General features: G+C 38.8%; 1 protein-coding gene across 1 annotated transcript in view; it reads right to left on the reverse strand.

Annotated features, from left to right (window-relative positions):
- RASSF1 (Ras association domain family member 1) overlaps positions 1-22,443 on the reverse strand; it is a 38,298-nt gene extending 15,855 nt beyond the window's left edge. The window contains exons 1-2 of the mRNA XM_074283325.1: positions 21,688-22,443; positions 13,550-13,656 (exon numbers count right to left, since the gene is read on the reverse strand). Of these exons, the coding sequence (XP_074139426.1) occupies positions 13,550-13,656; positions 21,688-22,018 (438 nt within the window). The 5' untranslated portion in view covers positions 22,019-22,443. The remainder of the gene's footprint in view (positions 1-13,549; positions 13,657-21,687) is intronic.
- Between the last annotated feature and the right edge of the window lie 133 nt (positions 22,444-22,576).

Consider the following 22,576-nt stretch of genomic DNA (forward strand, 5'->3'; position numbering starts at 1 on the left):
CCTACTTAGAAAAAATTAAAAAGCCTTTGTATAAACAAAATCAATTTAATCAGAACTATCATGCGGGAAAACATTTGTGCATTAAATACTGTTAAAAATACAATGCCCTATATTTTAACATATTTAACATGTATTGGATTACCTGCCATCTAGGGGAGGGGATGGGAAGAAGGAGGTGAAAATCTGAAACACAAGATTTTGCAAGGGTCAATGTTGAAAAATTACCCATGTATATGTTTTGTAAATAAAAAATTATATATATATATATAATGCCCAAGATGGATAGGCAATTGTAGAGGGCTAGAATGCTGGAGAAGTATCCTTGAAACAAGATGTTAACTCAGTGTGATTGATGAGGTGATGATTCTCTAGTTCACATATATACTTAGTACTTAGTATGGTGATGTAATGGTTTTCTAATTCACACATATTCAGTATGCTGTAATGATGTAATTGTACTAAGATATATAAGGGCTAAGAAGGACTAAAAATGAGACATTCTATCTTTGTCCAGCCTCGTGGTGGCTCTCCTGCCTTTATCACTAAGACCAAGGACTCGGGCTGATCTTGAGGACCTTCAGAAAGCTAGCCCAAACATTATAGGCGATTGACAAAAATAATTAACAGAAATAGCTGAGATTCTGAATGAAGGCGGAGGGAAACAGTTCCCTTTACTGAAGCTGTGTTCCCTTTAAAATTAATTGTGTCCCTTTTTTAATCTGAGAGATCAGGATCTCCCACGCTCCAAAGAGTCTAAAGACAGGGCCCATCTTCCCTGGATGAGCAGGATGAGGGAAGCACTATTCAGAGGCAAATCAACTCCCACTGATCTTTTTGAAATTCTAAATTCTCATTCAACTGAGAAATCCTGGTCTGATCAGCTCAGGCTGTCCCAACTCCCACCAAGATACTCATCTAACAGGTTTTCTTAAACTCACTCCTTGCAGAGGGCCAAGCAATTTGCTAGGACCCTGCCCAATGAGCCTTCTCAGCTTAAGATTCCATTTCCCTAAAAGGGCTCTGCCACTATAGAAGCAAGCTGGTTTCTATCCAACAACAAACTTTCATTTTGCAATTAATAATTTGGGAATAAGTGAATTCTTTCACTTTAAACTTGTGGCTGATTAAAAGGGGATTTTTAACAACTCTTTTATTACCACTAACCTCATCACCACTGGGAATTGAGGGGATACAAAACCTCATCATGAACATTTTTTTTAATGGGCCCCTTTGGTGAAACCTATGAATTCCTTCTCAGAATAATGTTTTTAAAGGCACAAAAGAAAGCATACAAGATTATGATGGAAACCAATCATAGAATTATCAAGATAATTCTTTTTAAAAGTTCATGGAAGTTAGCCCATCATTCACTCCACCCAATGTCTAAACACTTTGACATGTGTACCCTTAGTTGATCTGATACCATGGCCTCCCCCACCTCCCCTTTCTGGGTTAAAAATCTAGGCTCCACCTTCAATGATGGTCAACATGGGCTGGAGATTCAGCATCCACTGGACACTGCACAGACCAGCTTCTGGGTCCTCAACTTATCACTTCAAGTGAGACCCTTAAGACAATAAAGATTCTATTCCCAATTTCAGCAGGAAGTAATTTCAGAAGAAAGAGACCTCCATCTAACATCCCAAAAGATTTTGGGTCCCATTTGTTTGAGGAGGGAAATGAGGATAGAGAAAAAGACCCCCAGATCCTCAGTTTGAGCAAGTTTTGAAAGCTATTGCCTGAAGCAAACATTATCTCTGGGCCTTGAGTGAATTTTTGGTTCTTTGTGGAATATTTTGCATTGACAAAATCAACAAAATCTTACAGTCACTGTATCTGATCAGAAAGTTAAGTTGTGATGTCAACCCTGAGGTTATAGTTCCCCCATAAAAGACCCACTCTACTGTAATTCCATGAATAATTTCTCTTGCAATTTACTGCTATTCAATGGAGTAATTCCACACTTGCCTTACTTTGATGGTATCTTCCCCTAATGGCGTTTTCCTACTTAATGACATCTTAGGCGCCTTGTTAATTGTTAAAATCCCTTTCCTTGCCAAAATTCCTTATGGATTCAGCCTGTCCTTTACACCATAATAAAATCTTTGCCCCTTGATTTGGATGGAAAAAAAAAAAGTTCATGGAATAGAAGCAGAGTCAAGATGGCAGGAGCAGAGGAAGGGCCATACCTGATCTCTCTCTCAAACCTTTCCAAAAATCTTTAAATAACGACTCTAAAATTCTAGAGTGACAAGCCTACAAAAAACCAAAGTGAAACAATTCTCCAGCCCTAGACAATTTAGAAGGTTGGCAGGAAAGGTCTGTTGTATTTTGGTGAGAAAGGAATGCAGATCAGGACCCAGGAGACCAGGAACAGGTTTTAGGGCGACGGAGTCAGTGGCAGCAGTGCTGGTTTCCAAACCTCTTGGGCTACCGACAGGAAAGAGATCAGGCAAAAGGTCAGAAGGAGATTTACAAAGGTCCCTTTGCTGGCACTACAGGTAGGCTTCTGTGATATTGTTTATACTTGGATCTGGGTTGCGGTTCTGTGTTAGCTTAATCCCAATTCAAAGAGGAGCATTAGCACAGCAGAGCTTGTTGGATGCAAAGAAATGAAAACCCTGGTCACAGTTCAAGTTGAAAAGAGTATTTGTGGGGGCAGCTAGGTGGCACAGTGGATAGAGCACCAGCCATGAAGTCAGGAGGATCTGAGTTCAAAGCTAATCTCAGACACTTAACACTTTCCAGCTGTGTGACTCTGGACAAGTTATTTAACCTCAATTGTCTCGGAAAATAATAATTAAAATAAAAAGCTTTAATTAAAAAAAAAAAAAACATGCAGAAAAAGAGGCAAAAGAAGAGTACTTGTGGTCTCTCATAAACCAGTGCGCAGTACATTAGAGTAGCAAATATGCTTCTCCCTAGGTCATATCAACTTGGAAGAGCCAAAAATGGACAGACCCTCCCCCAGAATCACCTTTGAAAACAGTTGTACAAAAAGCCTTAAGCTTAAGATAGTGCTCTTTCCACTTGGGAAGCAGAGTCCTATGCTAACATAGAGCTAATAGTCAAGTTGTAAAAACATGGAAAGACTTACTGCAAAGTGAAATGAGTAGCAGAAGAAATGAGTAGAAGCACTGTACACAGTGACAGCAATACTGTGTAGTGATCTACATTTTCAGCAATATAACCCAAGCCAATTCTATAGGATGAAAGGTGTTCTCCATCTCCAGAGAAAGAACTGGTAGAGCCTGAATACAGATCAAAAATATTTTTTCTTTATTTTTCTTGTTTTTTTTTTTTTTTTTTGGGGGGGGTCTGTTTTCTTTCACAGAATGTCTTACATGGAAATGTGTTTTGTATGATTACACATGTATAATTTATGTCAAATTGCTCGTCTTCTCAATGGGGGAGAAGAGGATAGAAAGAATTTGAAACTCAGAATCTGAAGAAAAAAAGCATGTTAAAATTATTTTTGCATGTCATTGGGGAAAATAAAATATTGAACATGATTAAAAAAGAAAAAGAAAAAAAAAGTTCATGGAACCTAAGTTAAGGACCTTCTCCAATGAAGAAACTAGAATTTTCAAAACAATTACAAATTATAAATAAGCTAATGAAAACACATTCTAAATCATAAATATTAAGAGGGATCCATATCAAAACAACTCAGAGATTTCATTTCCCAGCTTGCAAATTAGCAAAAATGACAAAAGATGGGATAGGTCCCACTGGAGTGAATACTAGTGTTCTGTGAATAGAGATGTGAAGTTCTCTGACCATTTTTTTAAAAGTTTACTTATTTATATTTGGTGAGGCTATTGGGGTGAAGCAATCTGCTTAGGATCATCCAGCTAATAAATGTTAAGTATCTGAGGCCACATTTGAATTCAGGTCCTTCTGACTCAAAGGCCAGAGCTCTATCCACTGTATCTAGCTGCTCCTCTGATCATTTTGGATATCAAGTCTGAATAATGCAATAAAAGCAAAGCTACTTCCAATCCCCCAATTTAATTCTAGTAATACTACTAATGGAATAAGATGAGAGGGGAAATATAGGCATTAACATAGGGAAAAAGGAGATTAAAAACCATCCTTATTTGATAATGATACAGTGGTTTTACCTAGATAACCCCAGAGAATCAGTAAGTTTTTACTGTTATTCTTGGTTTTTTAAATGCAGCCTTCAGGGCTCCAAATGGTTCAAATGGAGGGATTAATTTGTGGATAATGATAAGGCACAGGCAGCCATCTGGGTGACTTAAGGACAACATAATCTCAAACTTGGGATTTAAGGACATTGAACTGGAGGCTTCTGAGCTATCCTTTGTTTCATTGCTCTCTAAGGTCCTTGCTGTTACTATTGCTGTTCTTGGCAATAAGTCCTTATTCCTTTTTCTGATGACAGCACTCCCCCATGTGGATGACTTTGAGATTCATCTTGTTCTCCATGAAGTTAACACTATTCCTTTGCCTTTCATCTCTAGATGCTTTCTCAGCTTTTCTGCCATTTAGGTCAGATTCCACTTTGTAGGATATATATTGTCATTGTTTTCATAGTGTGTGGGCTCTGCTTCACTGCTCTGGAGGGCAGCATTTACACATGTAAAGTTGTAGTTACTTTTTATGATGCTCAGATATATTATACATTGAAGCTTTTAATCATGCATGGCCCTCAAGGCCCAATCCATAAACTCCTATAGACAAAGCAAGCAGTGATAACATGTTGCAGTCAGGGACATGATGTATTTCTGGTAGCTATCATCTTTCTCCATCTTTGTTAGGACAAAGCCTATGAGTGGATTCCCATTCTCATCCTCAGAAACATAAAAGAAAGGAGCCCATGATAAGTCATGGTAGAAATAGTCTTCCATCTGATAGTTTTCTGGAAGATACAGATGGTGAGTGTTGCATGTTCATCAGATCCACTGGATGGGAAGAGAGTGGAGTAAAGAAAGAGAGACCAAGTATCAGCCCTTGGACTGTGGTTTCTCTTTGGAAAAGCCAAGAGGTCAACAGCTTACTATATGTGTGAGTTAGTGGGAGGAATACAAGAGATGATCTGGGCTGGGGACAGGAATAGAAAAGGCCATGCGGGTGATTCTTACTCTCACTGAAGATTCACTTAAGAGACATGACTAAAAAACACAGACCCATATACTTTGTGAGTCCATAACTGGGAACAATCAGATTCTTTCTGGCTTAGACTCTCTCTCACAACAAATAAACTGAGACAATCACAGGATACAAAATAAAGTGGAAATTATTAGCATTTGTATATAGCAATAACAAAATCTAGAAGGACATAATAAAAGGGAAGTCTTGTTTAAAACAACTACAAAATACACAAGATATCTAGGAGTCAATCTAACAAGGCACAATTAAAAGTTGTATAGATAACAATTACAAAACCCTCCCCAAATAAAAAACAACTTAAATAAATAATTGGAGAATTATTTAGTGCTAATGACTAGACCATGCCAACATAATAAAAATGACACTAAATGAATTAATTTACAGAGTTAAGACTGTATCAGTCAGATATCCAAGGGGATACTTTATAGAACTAAAAATATACAAAATAACATATAATGTTAAAAAGAGAACAAAATTTATCTAGATGAATAAAAGATCTAGAATCTTAAGGAAGTAATAAAATGCAGGAACCGAGGAACAATAGAGCTTCTATTGTATTATGAAATAATAATCATTGAAATTATTTGGTACTGGATAAAAATATAAAAGTAAAACAGTAAAATTAACTAAATAAAGAATTAGAAACAATTTAACACAGTGCTTAAGAACATAAATTATTTGGGAGAAGAACTCTATACTTGAATAAGAAAACTAGAAAGCTCTGACTGAAATTAGGTTTAGACTGGTAACTTACATTGTATCCCACAATAAACTAAAAATGAACATGCAATCTGAATAGTAAAAGTCATACCAAACACACACACACACACAAAGAAAAAAAGAAAGAAAAGAACAATCAAATACATCTAGAAAGTTAATATGGAATTATGCTAATAAAGTGACTAAAAGATCCACATCCTTTGACCAAATATCCTGTTGCTAAGCATATGTCCCAAAGATAAAACAAGTCCTAATATATGCCAAAATACTCACAGCAGCAATTTTTTATAGTAACAAAGAACTGCAAGCAAAGCAGATGCTCACCAATTTTAAAACAAATTCTTACACATGAATGTAATAGAATATTACTGTGCTATCTAACATAATGAATATGAAGAATATAGAAGTATGGAATGATTTATAAGAACTGATAGGACAAAACCAGGAGGACAATAACCACAACCAGAATAATGTAAATTGTAAAAAATCAAATCAAACCAAACCAAAAACACTCCGCTTCTGCAAGCTATTCAATTATACTGACAAAGGTTGGGTTCAAAGAAGAGATGTAAAAACATATCTTCCTCCCTTCTTTGCAGAGGTGGGAGAGTTTAAGTGTGTATGCAGAATATTGTTAAATAAGACTTGGTTGATATGTTGGTTAGTTTTGGTTGGTTGCTTTTATCCCTCTATTTGATGGTTCTTTAGGTAGGGGAAGGAGGATGGAAATATTTGTAAGTAAAAATGGCTAAAAGCCAAAAAATTATCTGTAAAGTTTTTTAAAAGTGTTTTTTAAATTATGCAAGAATGGATTAAATTGTCCATAACCTTTGATTTAGCAATCCCATTAATAAGTCTATGCCCAAGAAAGTTGATGATGAATATAGAAGTTAAACATACATATGTGTATTTATATGTATCTATATCTACATGTCTCCAAATATTTCAAGCAGCACTTTTTGTGTCCATCAAATGGGGAATGATTGAAAAAGTTGTGGTATATGAATATAATGGAATGTTAATGTGCAGAAAGAAATGAAGAGAAGCAGTGGAAGATTTGTATGAACTGATATATAGGTACTGTACTAGGAATAAGGAATACAAAGTGAAACAAAGAGGGGAGTGGAGCAAGGGGAGGGCCAGGGGAGACAACTAGGTGATAAATCACTGGGCTTTGGGTCAGGAAAACCTGAAGGGGATGATGATGATGATGATGATACAAAGAGACTGAGAAGCAGTTGGGTTGTCTGACCTCCCTCCTCTTCCCCTTTGCCTCCAATTTATTTCATTCCCAATTCACAAGAAACATCTACAGCTCCTTTAAGTGTTAAGATTCACAGCTGTGGAGGCTCTCAGAGAATTGACCTGTCCCTTCACTTAGGCATGGTCCTTAACAGTCTATTGAGTTAAATCCATCTTCTCAACAGAGAAATGGTAGCTTATGGGTGTGAATCATTACCCATGCAATCAGATGCAGTTGTGATAATAATATAAGTATTATTTAACTTTGTGGCTCTTAAAAGTGAGGCTTGGGGGAGGTTTGCTATTGGGAAGTGACAATGGTACATACATACATGCATGTATACATATACAATTCATTTTGAACTTAAATATTTAAAGACAAAAAAAGTGAACATTTCTATGTATATAGCACAACATAAAAAGAAGATTCACTAAAAATCATGAATTTACTATTCACAGTTCATTTTAAAAAACTATATAAATACTACACATCATTTTTGAAACTACTTTCATTGTCATCTAAAATTTTCTTTCATCTTCTGCTTTGCACTTATAATATTTCCCCCTCCTTTCCCACCCTGCCCCTAAAGATAGCTACCATTATCCATCATATGTATGTATATATGTATGATGTATATTGTATATGGCTATGTATCTGCATGTGTGTATACACATGAATAGGTATACATACATAAATATATACACATATATGTATATTGAGTTTATTTATAATACTCAGAATGACTGAGTTGCTCAAAGTTCTTCTTAAACAATATTGCTGTTACTGTGTTTAACTTTTTTTTTTTGTCCTGCTCATTTCACTCGTCTTTCCATGTATTTCTAAAACAATGAGTTCATCATTTCTTATAGCATTATAGTATAGCAACATGATCATATACTACAATTTGTTTAGCCATTCCCCCACTGATGGGCAACCCCACAATTTCCAGTTCTTTGCCACCACTGGCATATATGTAAAGCATCAATAAAACAAAGCCATCTACTTCTACCAAATTCCTATAACTGGGAATTCTAGTACTTTGGGCAAATTTAGTTGACGGTGGGTTTGGGAGGTAGAAAAGAATACACATAGAATACCTTGAACCCTTTGGTCCCCTGTGCTGGAGAGGTCCAGACTATTCAAGATTAGGATGGTCTGCCCCAAACAATTGCTCTAATGCCATTGGGGAAAGTTGGCTTGGAGAGGTACTGGATGATACAACCCTCAGAAGGGAGTCTCAGGCCAGGGGTGCTGACATTGAAACAGGGTATATCTCCCTAAAGAGATCCTTGGCACCTTTTATTTATTTATTTTTTTTTCTGAGGCAATTGGGATTAAGTGACTTGCCCAGGGTCATACAACCAGGCAGTGTTAAGTGTCTGAGATCAGATTTGAACTCAGATCATCCTTACTTCAGGGTTGATGCTGTAACTACTTCGCCACCTAGCTGCCCCTGATCCTTAACACCTTTTAACCTTCTGTTGGCCCAGTGCCCTTGAATCTGAAAAAGAAAGAAATTCAGTGTTTACCACCCACTTCAGGGCCAATAGATTAAAGCACAGATTACCTTCCAACTGATGTTTTTGCCCTAAACCTGAATTCCCATGACTCTGCTAATTATAGCTCCGGTCATTTATATTTCTTGACAACTCCTTAACTCCTTTTACAAAGTGATTCTCATCCTTTCTACTCTAATGAACAGTTTTCTCCAAAGTCATCAGTAATTTCAATTGCTTCATCAGACGGTCTTTTCTCAGTCTTTATCCTCCTCATCCATTCTGATAGCTTCTGATAGTGTTGACCACTTCACTGTGAAATGGCTGTATTCTATTTTTTTTTCCTGTGTGACCATCCTCTAGTTCATTGGCTCGTTGTCCAGCACCCTTGCAATAAGCATGTGTTTTCTTCTCTTCTTTCTTTAATTTTTTTCTCTGTTGACCTCATCTGCCTTGATGTGGTCAAGATCCAGTTCTAAACAAATAAATCCCAAATCTGAATGTCCAGCTGAAATCTCTCTCTAAGCCTGTGTTACAAACTCTCTCCTGGATCTCCATCTAGATGACTCATAATCAACTCACATTAAACATGGCACAACAACAAATCTTATTGTCTGCTCCTCCTTATTCTAAAACTTTCTATTTCTATTGAAGAACCACTATACTTCCAGCGATTCAGGTTTGTAACATTGGAGATAGTCTTAAACTCATCCCTTTCCTTATATCCAATCATCTGCTGATTCTAATCCCACAATATCTCACAACTATCCCCTTTTCTCTAGACACATGCTAGTACTATAAATCAGGCCCACATCACTTCTCTGTGGAGTATTGCAACAGCCCCTATTGTGTCTTCCTGCTTTTGGTCTCTCCTCACCCTAAGCATTCCTCATCCTAATCATTCCTAGTTGCCAAGGTAATTTCCCTAAAGGTGCAGGTCTCAAACTGCAAGTCACTCCCTATTTCAAAAATTTTCAGTGGATAAGTAGGTAAGCTGGCTATTGGGAAACAACATTAACAATAATAAATGTAAATATGTATTTACAGATGAAAGAATGATCAAAAGCTATTCTCCAATAAATAAGTGTCAAAGGATATGAACAAACAATTCTAAAAAGAACTGCAAATTTTTAACAACTGTATGGAAGAATTCTCTAAACAATTAATAATAAGAGAGCCAATAATAATTAGAAAACTACAAATCAAAACAGCCCTGAGGTTTTAGCTCATTGGTTGCAAACTGGCAAAGAGGAGAATACATGGCTGAGGGGTCTTGGGAAGGTAAGGCACACTAGTGTCCTGTTAATAGAGCTGTGGATCAATATGACCATTTTGGAAAGAAACTTGTAATCACCAACTGAAGTGCCTAACATGTTCATATCCTCTGATTCAAAGATTCCATTACTAAACTTATACAGCAAGGAGGAAGGAGAAAAGAAAACAAGCACTTATTAAGCATCTACTATGTGCCAGAAACTGTACTAAGTGTTTCACAGGGAGGCCATCAAAAAGAAGAAAATCTCCAATATATACAAAAAGATTTATAGCAGTGCTTTTGGTGATAGCAAAATAGATGTCTATTGATTGGGGAATGGTTAAACAAATTGTGATATATGAATGTACTGAGATGTTACTGAAGGAAATTATAAATATGAGGAATACAAAATGATTCTCATCCCCTCCACTCCAATGAACAGTTTTCTCCAAAGTCATCAGTAATTTCAACTGCTTCATCAGATAGTCTTTTCTCAGTCTTTATTCTCCTTATTCATTCTGGTAGATTCTGATAGTGTTGACCACCCCACTGTGAAATGCTGTTTTCTGTTTTTGCTTTTTCCTGTGTGACCACTCTCTGGTTCATTGGTTCATTGTCCAATTACCGATATTACTGAAAGAAATTATGAATTGAGGAATATAGAGAAGCATATACTGCTACAGATTGAGGTAAGTTGAGTCAAAAAAACCACCACAATGATTTCATCAATGACAATGGAAAATAACAACTATAAAACAATGAAAAGGGAGAATTACAAACAGCAAGGATGACTCCAAAGAAGAGATATGAGAGGATGTTTTCATTCACTCTTTTCCACAGTCTAGAAGCCCACAGAGGTGGTATATCACATATATTTTCAGACCTTTTTGACAGTAACTGATTTGCTGATTCCCCCCCCCCTTTTTTTGCTTTAAAAAGATTATCTATTAGATGAGATACTTCGCTAGGGACGTGGAAAGGGAGGGATAGAGGAGGAAATTTTGGTGGGAAAAAAAGCTATCAGGGGACATTTAGATGGTGTAGGTAGAGAATCAGCTCTGGAGTTAGGAGTTCTGAGAAGGAGAACTGAGTTCAAATCCAACTTCAGATACTTAACACTTCCTAGCTGTGTAACCCTTGGGCAAATCACTTAACCCCAATGCTTCAACAATAAAAAGATATCAGGAAAAATTGATTTAAAAAATATTTCATTGTGATTGCTAAGCTACCAGGTTACTGATCATGTTAAGACTATAGAGAACATGAGGCAGCTAGGTGGTGCAATGTATAGCACCAGCCTGAAGTCAGAAGGACCTGAGTTTAAATCTGGCTCAGATTCAGACACTTAACACTTCCTAGCTGTGTGACCCTGGGCAAGTCACTTAACCCCAATTGCCTTAGGAGAAAAACAAAACAAAACAAAACTATAGAGAACAGGAAGGATACTGAAGGATTTAAAAGAGGCAAATGCTGTCCAGATTTTCAAAAGAAATTATGTAATTTGCAAACCATTGATAAAAGAGCTTGATTTCATTCAAGATAATCATCTAGAAAAGGAAGCCATAATCATAGGAGCTATCATAGCTGAGTCAGGCCAGGCCAGTATCACACTTATTTAAACAAGGTAATTATAATAGACAAGGTAATGCTCTTTACTTTTGACTAAATATTTCATGTTAACCTGGAGGACAAGTTGGAGTGAGGTGAATTAGACAATGGCACAAGACATTCAAAAGTTGGTGAATGGTCAAATTCAAAGAGTAGTCATTAAATCACTATTTAATGCCATCTTAGAAGGAAGCTCTCAAATGCAGTGACCCAAAAATCTATTCTTAATGAAATGCCATTTTAAACATTTATATTAAGGATTAGGATAAAGGAAAGATGGCATTTTATCAAACATACAGATGAAAAAAAGCTAAAATATTATATAGAAGCATCCAACAAGGTCTCAACATGTAAAAGTGCAGGACTGACTAAATTAAATAGAACACAAATAAATAAAAGAATCGCAACCTATTTTTTTTTAAATCCGATACACAAGTACAAGATGAAAGAAGTATTACAATATTTCACGTCCTGTGAAAATGTTATAGAGAGTTTTATTAGGTTGCAAATTCATCAGTCAAGACAGTTAAAAGAGCTGATATTTATTGGAAACACAGTAGGTGTTATCAATTGTTTTCACTAATTGGGAACATAATAGGTAATATACATGCAATGGAATATTACTGTGCTAAATAAAACAATATCAAGAATTCTGAGAATCACGGGAAGACATATGAATGAATACAGGAAGTAATATGCAGAACTAAGGGGGAAAACATACAACTGAAACTAGGTAGTTGGAGACAACAATAAAAATAAACTGGTAAGCTTGGTTGTGAAGAAGAAATGAGCCAATATATCTCCCCTTCCTTTACTGAAGAGATAGAAGATGGAGTATAAAATGCTGAATACGCTGCCAGACACAGCATGTTGGTTGTTTTGTTTTTTTCTGAACTGTTTTTTCTTTTTAAATATTTGTCACAATGGGAGAGTTTGATGGGTAAGGAGGAAAGAAGGTATATATGTGGAAATGAATGTGGTATCAAAATAAAATATCAATAAAAAAATTGAAAGTCCTTATTAAGAGGGGAAGCATGTCTAGGGCTACAGGTCTGTCTCTATGTATTCCTGGCCAGATCATATTGGAAATGCTACATTTAATTCTGGGCACAATATTTGAGGAAGGACATTAATAAGTTAGAGAGATGGGTGACCATTTGGGAAAAAGCCTTAAGATCATAGACAGAAATGGAAAGAAATGGACATGTTTAGTTTGAAGAAGAGAAGACTTCAGTATTGTGCAAAAGCTGTCTTCAAGTATGTGAAGGGCTTTTGTATGAGAAAATTAATTTGCTTGGCTCCAAAAGGTACAATAAGGATCATATAGACATTGAAGCAATATGGACCTGGGCTTGAAATAAGGAAAAGCTTGTGCTCCCCCCCCCCCAAAGAGTTATCTATCCCAAAATATAATGTATTACCTCAGAAGATAAAGGGCTCCCTTCGAGCAAAGGCAGGATGACTAGATCGTGCCTTGGTACTGGGGATATATGGATTGGGGTAGAGGAACATGCATCATAGTTCATGTCCAAGCTAACTGCCCTTCCTGGAGTATTGTACAACTGGATTGAGACCCCATATGAGGTTGAGTAACTGAATGTAGGAGCTGTGAAATTGTGATTTATTATCAGTAAATGTTTGTACACCTATTTTATATACCTATATACCTAGAGTTACATAAAAATTTCTCAGGGCAAAAAGTTTAAGAAGCCCTGTTGTAGACCACATTTCCAAGATCAGCTTCTCAAGAGAGAGAATATTAGATTGGGAGCTAGCAGAACTTAGTCTTGTCCTGGTTCGGTCTTTGGCTTGTGTGATTTCAAGAAAGTCCCATTTCCAGGTTTCCACTTCATAATGATCATAGATTTTAGAATTTTAAGAGTTTTCTCTATTATCTAACAATTAAACTGCAACACGAGGCCAGAAAATTTAAGGAATTTTTTTTCCCCCAACATGGTATTCAAAATCAAGGCTCCTGATAACAAACGCATTGCTTTTCCCATCGACTCCCAAGAAGAAGGCATTTCTCACTGCTCCTCAACCTTCCCAACCCCATCCATCCAGCAGTACAAACCACCAGAATAGTCATACCACATTGGTGTCTCTTTCCAAGGTAGGCTCCAAGCTCAGTTCTCGGGGACCAAAACAGTCTAAACGGATCAGGGCCCGGCAGCGATAATGGCAAGTAAACTTGCAATCTGGGGAGAGGAGGGATAAATAGTGAATTTCCATTTGTTTTTCATCTCCCCCAACCCACTGTCCCAGACCAGTAATTTTCACATGGCTCTTTAGGTCCCCCTGGTGGACTTCCTGGGAGAGCACATCCTCCCAGAAGAGGGTGCTGGAAAGGAAAAAAGCTGCCTAAAATGGGCCCACAATGTCCTGGGGAGCAATGTCCTCATCTTGTGGGGATCAAAGTCTCCAGCGTGCAGCTGCCCCTCCGGCCCTTCCCAGCCTCCACACCCCCTTCTGTACTCTCCTAACGGGGTTACACTTTAACTAAGGCAGAAAAAGATGGTTGCTATGTGGATTTAGCTATATATTAACACATTCACATGCCATAGTGAAACTTTAACATTCCAGGGCAAGGGAAAGGCTACTGATACATTTACACACATAAAGATACACACACAAGGAAGTTGTATCCCAGGAAGACACATTCACACACCACTGATGCATATCATGCTTTGTCATTCACTATCTTGAACTGTATTGATACATTCATATTGATAAAAATTGATATAGGGGCACCTTGATATATTCATAAGCCACCAAGTCACATGGAAATTTTCACAAGCTACATGTTAGTTACACTAGTGCCTTCATGCACAGATATATACCTTTACTGACAGTCCTCAACAACTCTATTTTTTCTTAAATCTATTTTGAAATTCCATTGATAAATTCAAATTTTAAACTTCATAGGGAACTCATAAATTTGTACATCACTGTTACAGGATCATATTTTGCATGAACATATTATACAAGTACAAATGTTGGGTTGGGAAAATTCTTCTCGAGTTCAAATCTGGCCTCAGACACTTACCAAAGTCACCCTGGGCAAGTCACTGAATCCTGCCTGCCTCAGTTTCCTCATCTATAAAATGAGCTAGAAAAGGAAGTGACAAACTACTCCACTATCTTTGACAAGAAAACCCCAATGGGGTCACATAATGGTAATGACAGAAACAACTGAATAAAACCATAATATTGCACATATGTGTATCCTGAGACTTTTGACACATGTTGCTACGTTTATACATTATACTATTGCACACAAAGTTATATACATACTATATATGTATACATATACATATGCATCCATATACATATATCTTAATACTATCTAGTATATTTTGTGAGGATAGAGTATACTTTGACACTTTGATTTTGCCCCTGTATGTAAATTTCTCCATTGATAAAGGCTCATTTTTCCCTGTGATTCTAGTCTCCCAACTCCCAAAATAGATAAGAGGATCTACTCAATGGATTGGAAATCTTCCTCTGGAACGATTAGTATCTCAGGGGTACCAAGGATTGTACCACTATTAATCCACATTCTTGTTTCAAAATTAGTCCATCTCTTTTTATGTCTAAATGGCCACTTACTATATCCAAGGTATTGCTAACAACCTACTGCTCAGTATGATTTTTTAGGGATTATAATGTTTCAGGATTCATTCATCATCAGGAAATCATCAGGAAAATACTGAAAATACATCAGGTTCAAAAGATAGTTTGCTATTACCAAAACACTGCAACATTTCCCAAATGTGATCAAACTAAATGAATGCTCCTGCCCAATTTAACTTGCACATCTGCCAGAAGCATATCAGCAGCATCTGTCTAAGATCTAACTAGAGACACAGACAGACTTATGACAAAAGCTTCCTGCCGGTCAGAGGTACCTGGAAGCATCATGAAAACAGCACCTCTATGGTTTGGGAACTTCTGGGAATGCTGAGACTTCTTTCAGAGAGTCCAGAGGTTAAAACTACTTTCAGTATAATACAAAGGTATTTCAATCCCTAATATGGTAAAGAACAATAGATGTAACCCATTTAATTGAAGCTCTTGGCCAGAAGTGAGGGAGGGATCAATAATTTTTGAGAAGTAAAGAGGTTCTGAGACTTAAAAGTCTGAGAAAAGCTGCTGAAAATACATAGAGTTGGATTTGGAGTCAAGAAAACCTGAGTTCCAAATTTATAAGCATATAAGCCATTCCTCAGGCAATAAATGGTCAAGGATATGAACAAACAATTTTCAGATGAAGAAATTCAAAGCCATTTCTAGTCACATGAAAAATGCTCTAGAGCACTATTGATTAGAGAAATGCAAATTAAGACAACTCTGAGGTATCATTTCATACCTCTCAGCTGAGCTAAGATGACAGGAAAAGATAATGATAAATGTTGGAGAGGATATGGGAAAACTGGAATTAAGGCTTTGTTGGTGAAGTTGTAAACTGATCCAACCATTCTGGAGAGTAATTTAGAGCTATGCCCAAAGAGCTATAAAACTTGCATACCTTTTGATCTAGCAGTGTCTCTACTGGGTCTGTATCCATAGAGATCATAAAAAGGGTAAAAGGAGCCACATGTGCAAAAATGTATAAACATTTTTTAGTTTTGTAGAGGCAAGGAACTGGAAATTGAGTGGATGCTCATCAATTGGGGAATGGCTGAGTAAGTTATGGTATATGAATGTTATGAAATATTATTCTATAAGAGATGATGGGCAGGCTGATTTCAGAAAAGCCTGGAAAGACTTACATGAACTGATTCTAAGTAAAGTGAATAGAACCAAGAAAATATTGTGCACAGAAACTACAAGATTATGTAATAATCAGTTGTGATGGACTTGGCTCTTTCCAACAATGAGGTGATTCAAGGCAATTACGAGACTTGTGATGGACATTGCCATTTGCATTCATGGAGAGACTGAAAGTAGATCAAAACATAGTATTTTCACCCTTTCTTGTTATTTTTTCTTTCTTTCTTGTTTTTTCCCTTTTGATTTGATTTTTCTTGCACAGCATGACAAATATAGAAATGTTTAGAAAAATTGCATGTTTAATCTCTACTGGATTGCTTGTGGTATTGGGAAGGGAAAAGGGAGAACAATTTGGAACACAAGGTTTTATAAAGGTGATAGTTTAAAAAAAACAACTTATCTTTACATCTGTTTGGAAAAATAAAATATGATTTTAAAAAAGACCTAAGTTCATACTCCAACTTTGCCACTGAAGGCCATATGACCATGGACACTCAGGCACTTAACCTGTGTCTAAATTTCCATATCTGTACAATGAGAAAAACAATACCTGTACTAACCTACCTCCCAGGGAATCAAATTTTATCATATACAGAAAGAACTGTGTAGGCTTTAAAATGCTATGTGAGTGTCAGCCACAAAAGGGTGATGGTAAGATTATAGTATGTAATCTCCTTGAGACCAGGGATGGTTTCATTTTTGTCTTTGTATTTTCAGCACTTAGCATAGTGTCTAACATACAGTAGGGTTTTTAAATTTTTTTTTCTTTTTCCCTTTAATAAATGATTGCAGATAATGTCATAGTCTGGACAATGTGTTTATCTAACTGCTTTGGGTCCAAGTGGTCACAGTTAGTGAGACTTCTTTTATCTTACTATAAACTTCACAGGAGAAGCTTTTTAAAAAATTATTTTCATTATGGTCAATATCATAGACAACTGAACAATTTGGAGAACATGTACATAAACAGAAAATTTCTTTTTCTAGATCCCACACATGACATCTTTCATAACACTGACATATATCTTAATTTATGTAACAACCCTTCATGATGATATGTAGTGGGAAACTGAGCATTATTAATGCCACAATACTATTTATCATAACTCCCCTCCCCCCCAGGAGACACCTTTCACTAGACCCTTTCATATCGCATTAAAAAAAATAAACAGAGATGATTCAGGCCAGTTCCAATGATCTTGTGATGATGAAAGCCATCTACATCCAGAGAGAGGACTCTGGGAACAGAGTGTGGTTCACAACATAGAATTTTTGCTTTTTGTTGTTTGCTCACATTTTCTTTTCTTTTCTTTTTTTTCCCTTTTTGATCTTTCTTGTGCACCAAGATAATTGTAGAAATATGTATGCATATATTGGATTTCACATATATTTTTACCATGTTTAACATATATTGGATTACTTGCCATCTAGGAGAGGGGGTCCAGGGAAAGGGAAGGAAAATGGGAACACAAGGTTTTGCAAGGATTAATGTTGAAAAATTATTTATGCATATGATTTGAAAATAAAAAAGTTTAATTAAGTGGGAAAATAGGGGGAAAATTATTTAATCTTTTTGATCCTTTTGAAATTTTCCCTCTTTGATATACCTTGAAAAAACAATCCCAAGTGCATTTATAATTATGTCTTCTTCAGCATTTTTCATTTTTTCCATTCATCATTTAAAAATATTAGTTTTTTAAAAAATTAACACTTTCTTTTTATATTGAATTCCATCACATTTTCAGGTCAGCATTCTTTACCCCACTTAGAAAGCAAGAAAAAATAAAAGCTATTACAAACCCATATAGTTAAGCAAAATCCCACATTGGCCACATCCAGAAAGTTTAAATCTTTGTTATGAATCCATCACTCATTTCTCTGGAGGTGAGGAGTGTGTTTCATTATGATTTCTTATTGTGTTTGATCCTTGAACTCAGGGCCTCATCAAGTCTCAATCTGGACTACTGTCAAAGATTTCGTATTTGGTATTTTGACACCTCTTCCCTCTCCTTCTATCCCTGATTCCCCAAAGATACACACACAGTTAAAGACACAGTTGTAACTGTCAATTCAAATCATCAAAGTTGGAGAGAGAAGTATTTACAAAGAAAGAATGAAATAGTTCTTCTCAATGAAAATTTATATTTGACTGAGATATGTAATAGATATTAACCCAATTTTATCCCGTTTTCTCAGCTGCATTCCATTATTTTGGGAAGTGATTGCACTTTGGGAAGTGTCTGCCTTCTCTGTAATGTTAAACACATGAGTTTCCACTTTAAATATGTAAATAAATTAAGTATGCTGAGGCAATTTCTGCCTCCTCATTTTACATCAGTTAGATTTCGTTAAGAAATGTCCATTGTCAATGTCTTTACTTTTGTCCAATTCCTGTTTTCCAGTATCAATAGTCTGTTTAAACAGGTTGGATTGAAATTACTCTAATTGCTCAGACTTTTTTCACTTTTTCTGTTTTAGTATTTACTTTGTCTTTTGTGCTGGGTATATGATGTTCTGTTCACACACAACTGACAGCAGATTTTGACACGGATAGTTTGTAACAAGCAGTCATTTCCTGCTTGGTAAGATAGTTTTTATTTTCTCTCTCTCTCTTTTTTAAAGATTATATCTTTGGTATTCACTGTGCCTAGCACCTTCTTTCTTCTTGGGAAGAAATTATTCATGATGTGCAGAGTAGTACACATATTTTTCTTCATGTTAATTTCTTGATTCAGAACCCTAGTTTTAAAAAAAATTTATTTTTATTTTTCAACATTTACTTTAAGATTGAGTTCTATTTTTTTCTCCCTCCTTTCCTCTTCTCCCCACTCCCCACGACAGCAAGCAGTCTTGTATAGGTTATACCTGTACAATCATATTAACCATATTTCCACATTAGTCATGTTGTGGTGGAAGAATCAGAACAAAAGGGGAAAACCATGAGAAAGAGAAAAAACAAAAAAAAAGTGAAAATATGTTTTGATCTGCATTCAGACTTTCTTTCTCTGAGTGTGGATGGCATTTTCTATCACAGAACCACGTTATCTAGCACGATGGTCATCCTCTTTACTTTCATAATGAAATCACCAAGGGATGAGTGTTGACTTACTTCTTATAACTGGGTTGTCAAGTTCTATCATTTCTCTATTTTTTTTGGGGGTATAGATTTAGACATGTGATCTTCATTGCTCAAGATCTCATTAACTTTCAGCCAGATCTCTGGCAGTATCCTGTTTGGGATCTCTACCTAACATCTCGCTTCTCCCCAATTCATTCTCATAGTAACCAAACAGAGGCCTCAAGCATGAGTTGACGGCCAGAAGCTATAGGGGGGCTCCTTACTGCCTCCAGGATAAAATGTAAACTACTGCTGGTATTTGAAACCATCACCATCTAGGTTAAAGTAGGCTCCGGGCTGTTACATCATTGTGTATCCAGTCTTGGCTTCTGCACAGGCTGCTTGTCCCCCTTGACTCGCAATGCAGATCTTTACTTCTACCAGCTCAAGTGACACTTCTTAGTAAGGAGTCTTACGTCGATCCCCTAGTTCAAGAGAGCATAGATTGAGCTGGAAGAGTCCAACCTAACTTTAAAGGCCACACAGACACTAATAGGATGGCTAGGCGGCACCATAGTGCGTAGAGCACTAGATGTGGAATCAGGAAGACATCTTCCTGCATTCAGAAGTCTCAGGTACCAGCTGTATGAACTTGAGGAAGTCACTTGACCCTGCTTGTCTCAGTTTCCTCATTTTTAAACTGAATTGGAGAAGGACATGGCACACCACTCCAGTATCTTTCCTGGGAAAACTCCAAATCTACTTGCTTGTGGGCATATCCCCCCCTGCCCTCATATAATTTATGTTTGGAGTTTAGTGTTTTTTCTTTGCATCCCTAGCGCCTGTCATACTGCTTGGCACACAGTGGGTGTTCAATGAACTGAATGTTGGCTGAATGTCAAATGATTATATGGTGTTTTGCTGGCTTATGTTCAGTCTGAGCACTGCGAGATAAGATGATCCAAATGTAACATCTAATAACATTAGATGATGTTCTGGAAGCAAAATCAAATCAACTCCCTTTATTTGCATCTCAGAGAAGAATCTGTGAGTCCTCGAAACACTTAGATTTAATGTTCTCTTATTTTGTCAATAGCTAGAGCGTCAACATTGATGTGGTTGCCACTCTCTAGGTCAGCTTTTCATTCATTGGGCAAAGATGGAGTTTAAAAATCAACAGTTAAATTTATGTTTGTTGACCATCCAAGAACTGTGTGACTCCTGGCACCTTCTTTCAGATCTTTTGCATCATGGAAGAAGTTCTGGAAAGGGATTCCATAGGATCGCTCTTTCTCCCCCAGCAACCCCCAGTTATTCTGAGTCACTGAAGAACACACAAAACCAATCCCCAAACAAAACTCAGTAACAAAAACGTACCCAGCCCCAAACCAAACCACTTGGTCCTCTTTTCCTGTGAAGAAGTTCACTGTCCTTCATTAGACTAGTCCTCAAAGAAAAGAATCACCGCGGCTGCCCTCAGAGCCTTTCCTGGTTGGGAGAATGGGCCACAGTTTGTACTGCATTGGCCAAACTGGTGTACCCCCCCACCACAGTGAGGCCTTTGTGGTGGAGGGCACCGGTGCCCAAACCCGGTAACACCCTGCTGGGGTGGAACTACCAGAAGGAAGGCAAGACAGAAAATGAAATGAAGCAGAGGCAGCCAAACCCGAGGGGGCGACGTGGGAGACAAAACTAGTGGGGCCGGACCAGTTTTAATTTGTAGATAAGAATCATTGGAAATGAGCACGTGCGTGGTTTGCCCAGTTCAGTAGGTTAAACATTTGCCCTGAAATGAAATGAACAGCACTGGTAAATTTGAGCAGACAAACCTTTCTCCTTTTTCCCCCGAGGCTGGGGTTAAGTGACTTGCCCGGGGTCACACAGCTAGAAGCGTTAAGTGACTGAGACCAGATTTGAACTCAGGGCTGGGGCTCCTTCCACAGCGCCCCCTAGCTGCCCCTGCTGGAGTTTTCAAAAGCACTTACTGATCGGTTCTGGGACGGGGATGGGGGCTAGGCCCAGCGGCTGAACACAAGGTCATCGCCTCCTCCATCCTCATTCTGAAGGAATGGTGGTGGTGCGCCAGGTGAGGGGAAGGCTGTGATTTACCGCTTTCCTGGCAGGCCCCGGGGACCCCCCAACCCCCGCCTCAGGTACTCGTATATACCGCTGCTCGAGCACTACGTCTAACCTGGTAGCATCAGAGGTGCTACAGGTGCCCCAGAATCCCGGTCCCACCGGGATGTTCTCGCCCTTTCCCGTATTCCTCAAGTCACGCACCCGATCTGCAGGAGGACACTTACTCCTGAAGGGACAGTTCACAGCAGCTCCCACGTGTGCACACACTGGAGCACGGAGAGCCCCCCCCCCCCCCGCGTTTAGAGACCCCGGTACTCACGGACGCATTGCAGGCCCTTGCGAATGACGCCCCAGATGAAGTCCCCGCAGAGGTCGCACCAAGTGTGGGTGCCGGGGCCCGATGGGCGGAAGCAGTGGCCCCGGCCGGGCCCCGCGGTGAGTCGGGGATCGCTGTGGCCGCCCAGCAGCCGGACTTGACGGCCGCGGGGCAGCACGTCAGGGCCGCGGCCGGGGGTGATGCGCAGCGCATTGGCGCGCTCCAGCCGGCCTGGACTCCGAGGGCCCGGACTCCGGCCAGCCTCCTGCCCCCGCAGCCCGTCGGGGTAGCGGACCAAGTTCTTTAACTCAATCAGCTCCGGCTCCGCAGCCATCGCTGGCCCTCCAGGTCCCGGGAGCTGCAAAGCCCCTCCTCTAGCCGGGCAGGGGGAGCCCTGTCTCTCTCGGTCACTCCGCCTCTCAGAGCTCTTCAGCTGGGACAGTTACCGCTTCGGCCTCCACTGCCTTCCCGCCCTCCCCCCCAAAGCCAAGTCCAACTTCTGCCTCTTGTCTGGAGTTCTCAGTTTGTCTTGCCTTTGCCTCTCGGGCTCCGGGGACCGCTCAGCGCTTTGGCTCTGGGCCCCTCTCGATGCCCGGAGCTCCCTCGCCTCGGCCCTGCCCCTCCGGGGATGGGCAGCGGAGGTTTCTGCCTCCTCCTCCGGTCCGTGGGTCCCAGCGGTCTCAGAGCAGCCGCAGGAGCACGATTAGGGCGGAGCCGCCCCTTCCAACTCCTTGCGCCTTCGGAGTCAGGAGTGCGCCCGCCCCCGGCCCCCGGCCCCCACCGGGAAGGCCCGGGCAGTGCTTTTGACAACCGGCCCCGCCCCACCCCAGGGGCCCAGCCTCCGTTTGCCGCGATCTCCTTAGCCAAAGCTACGCAATGGAAACTAGAGTCC

This window comes from Sminthopsis crassicaudata, chromosome 1 (genome assembly GCF_048593235.1).
Source record: "Sminthopsis crassicaudata isolate SCR6 chromosome 1, ASM4859323v1, whole genome shotgun sequence".
Taxonomy (NCBI): Eukaryota; Metazoa; Chordata; class Mammalia; order Dasyuromorphia; family Dasyuridae; genus Sminthopsis; species Sminthopsis crassicaudata.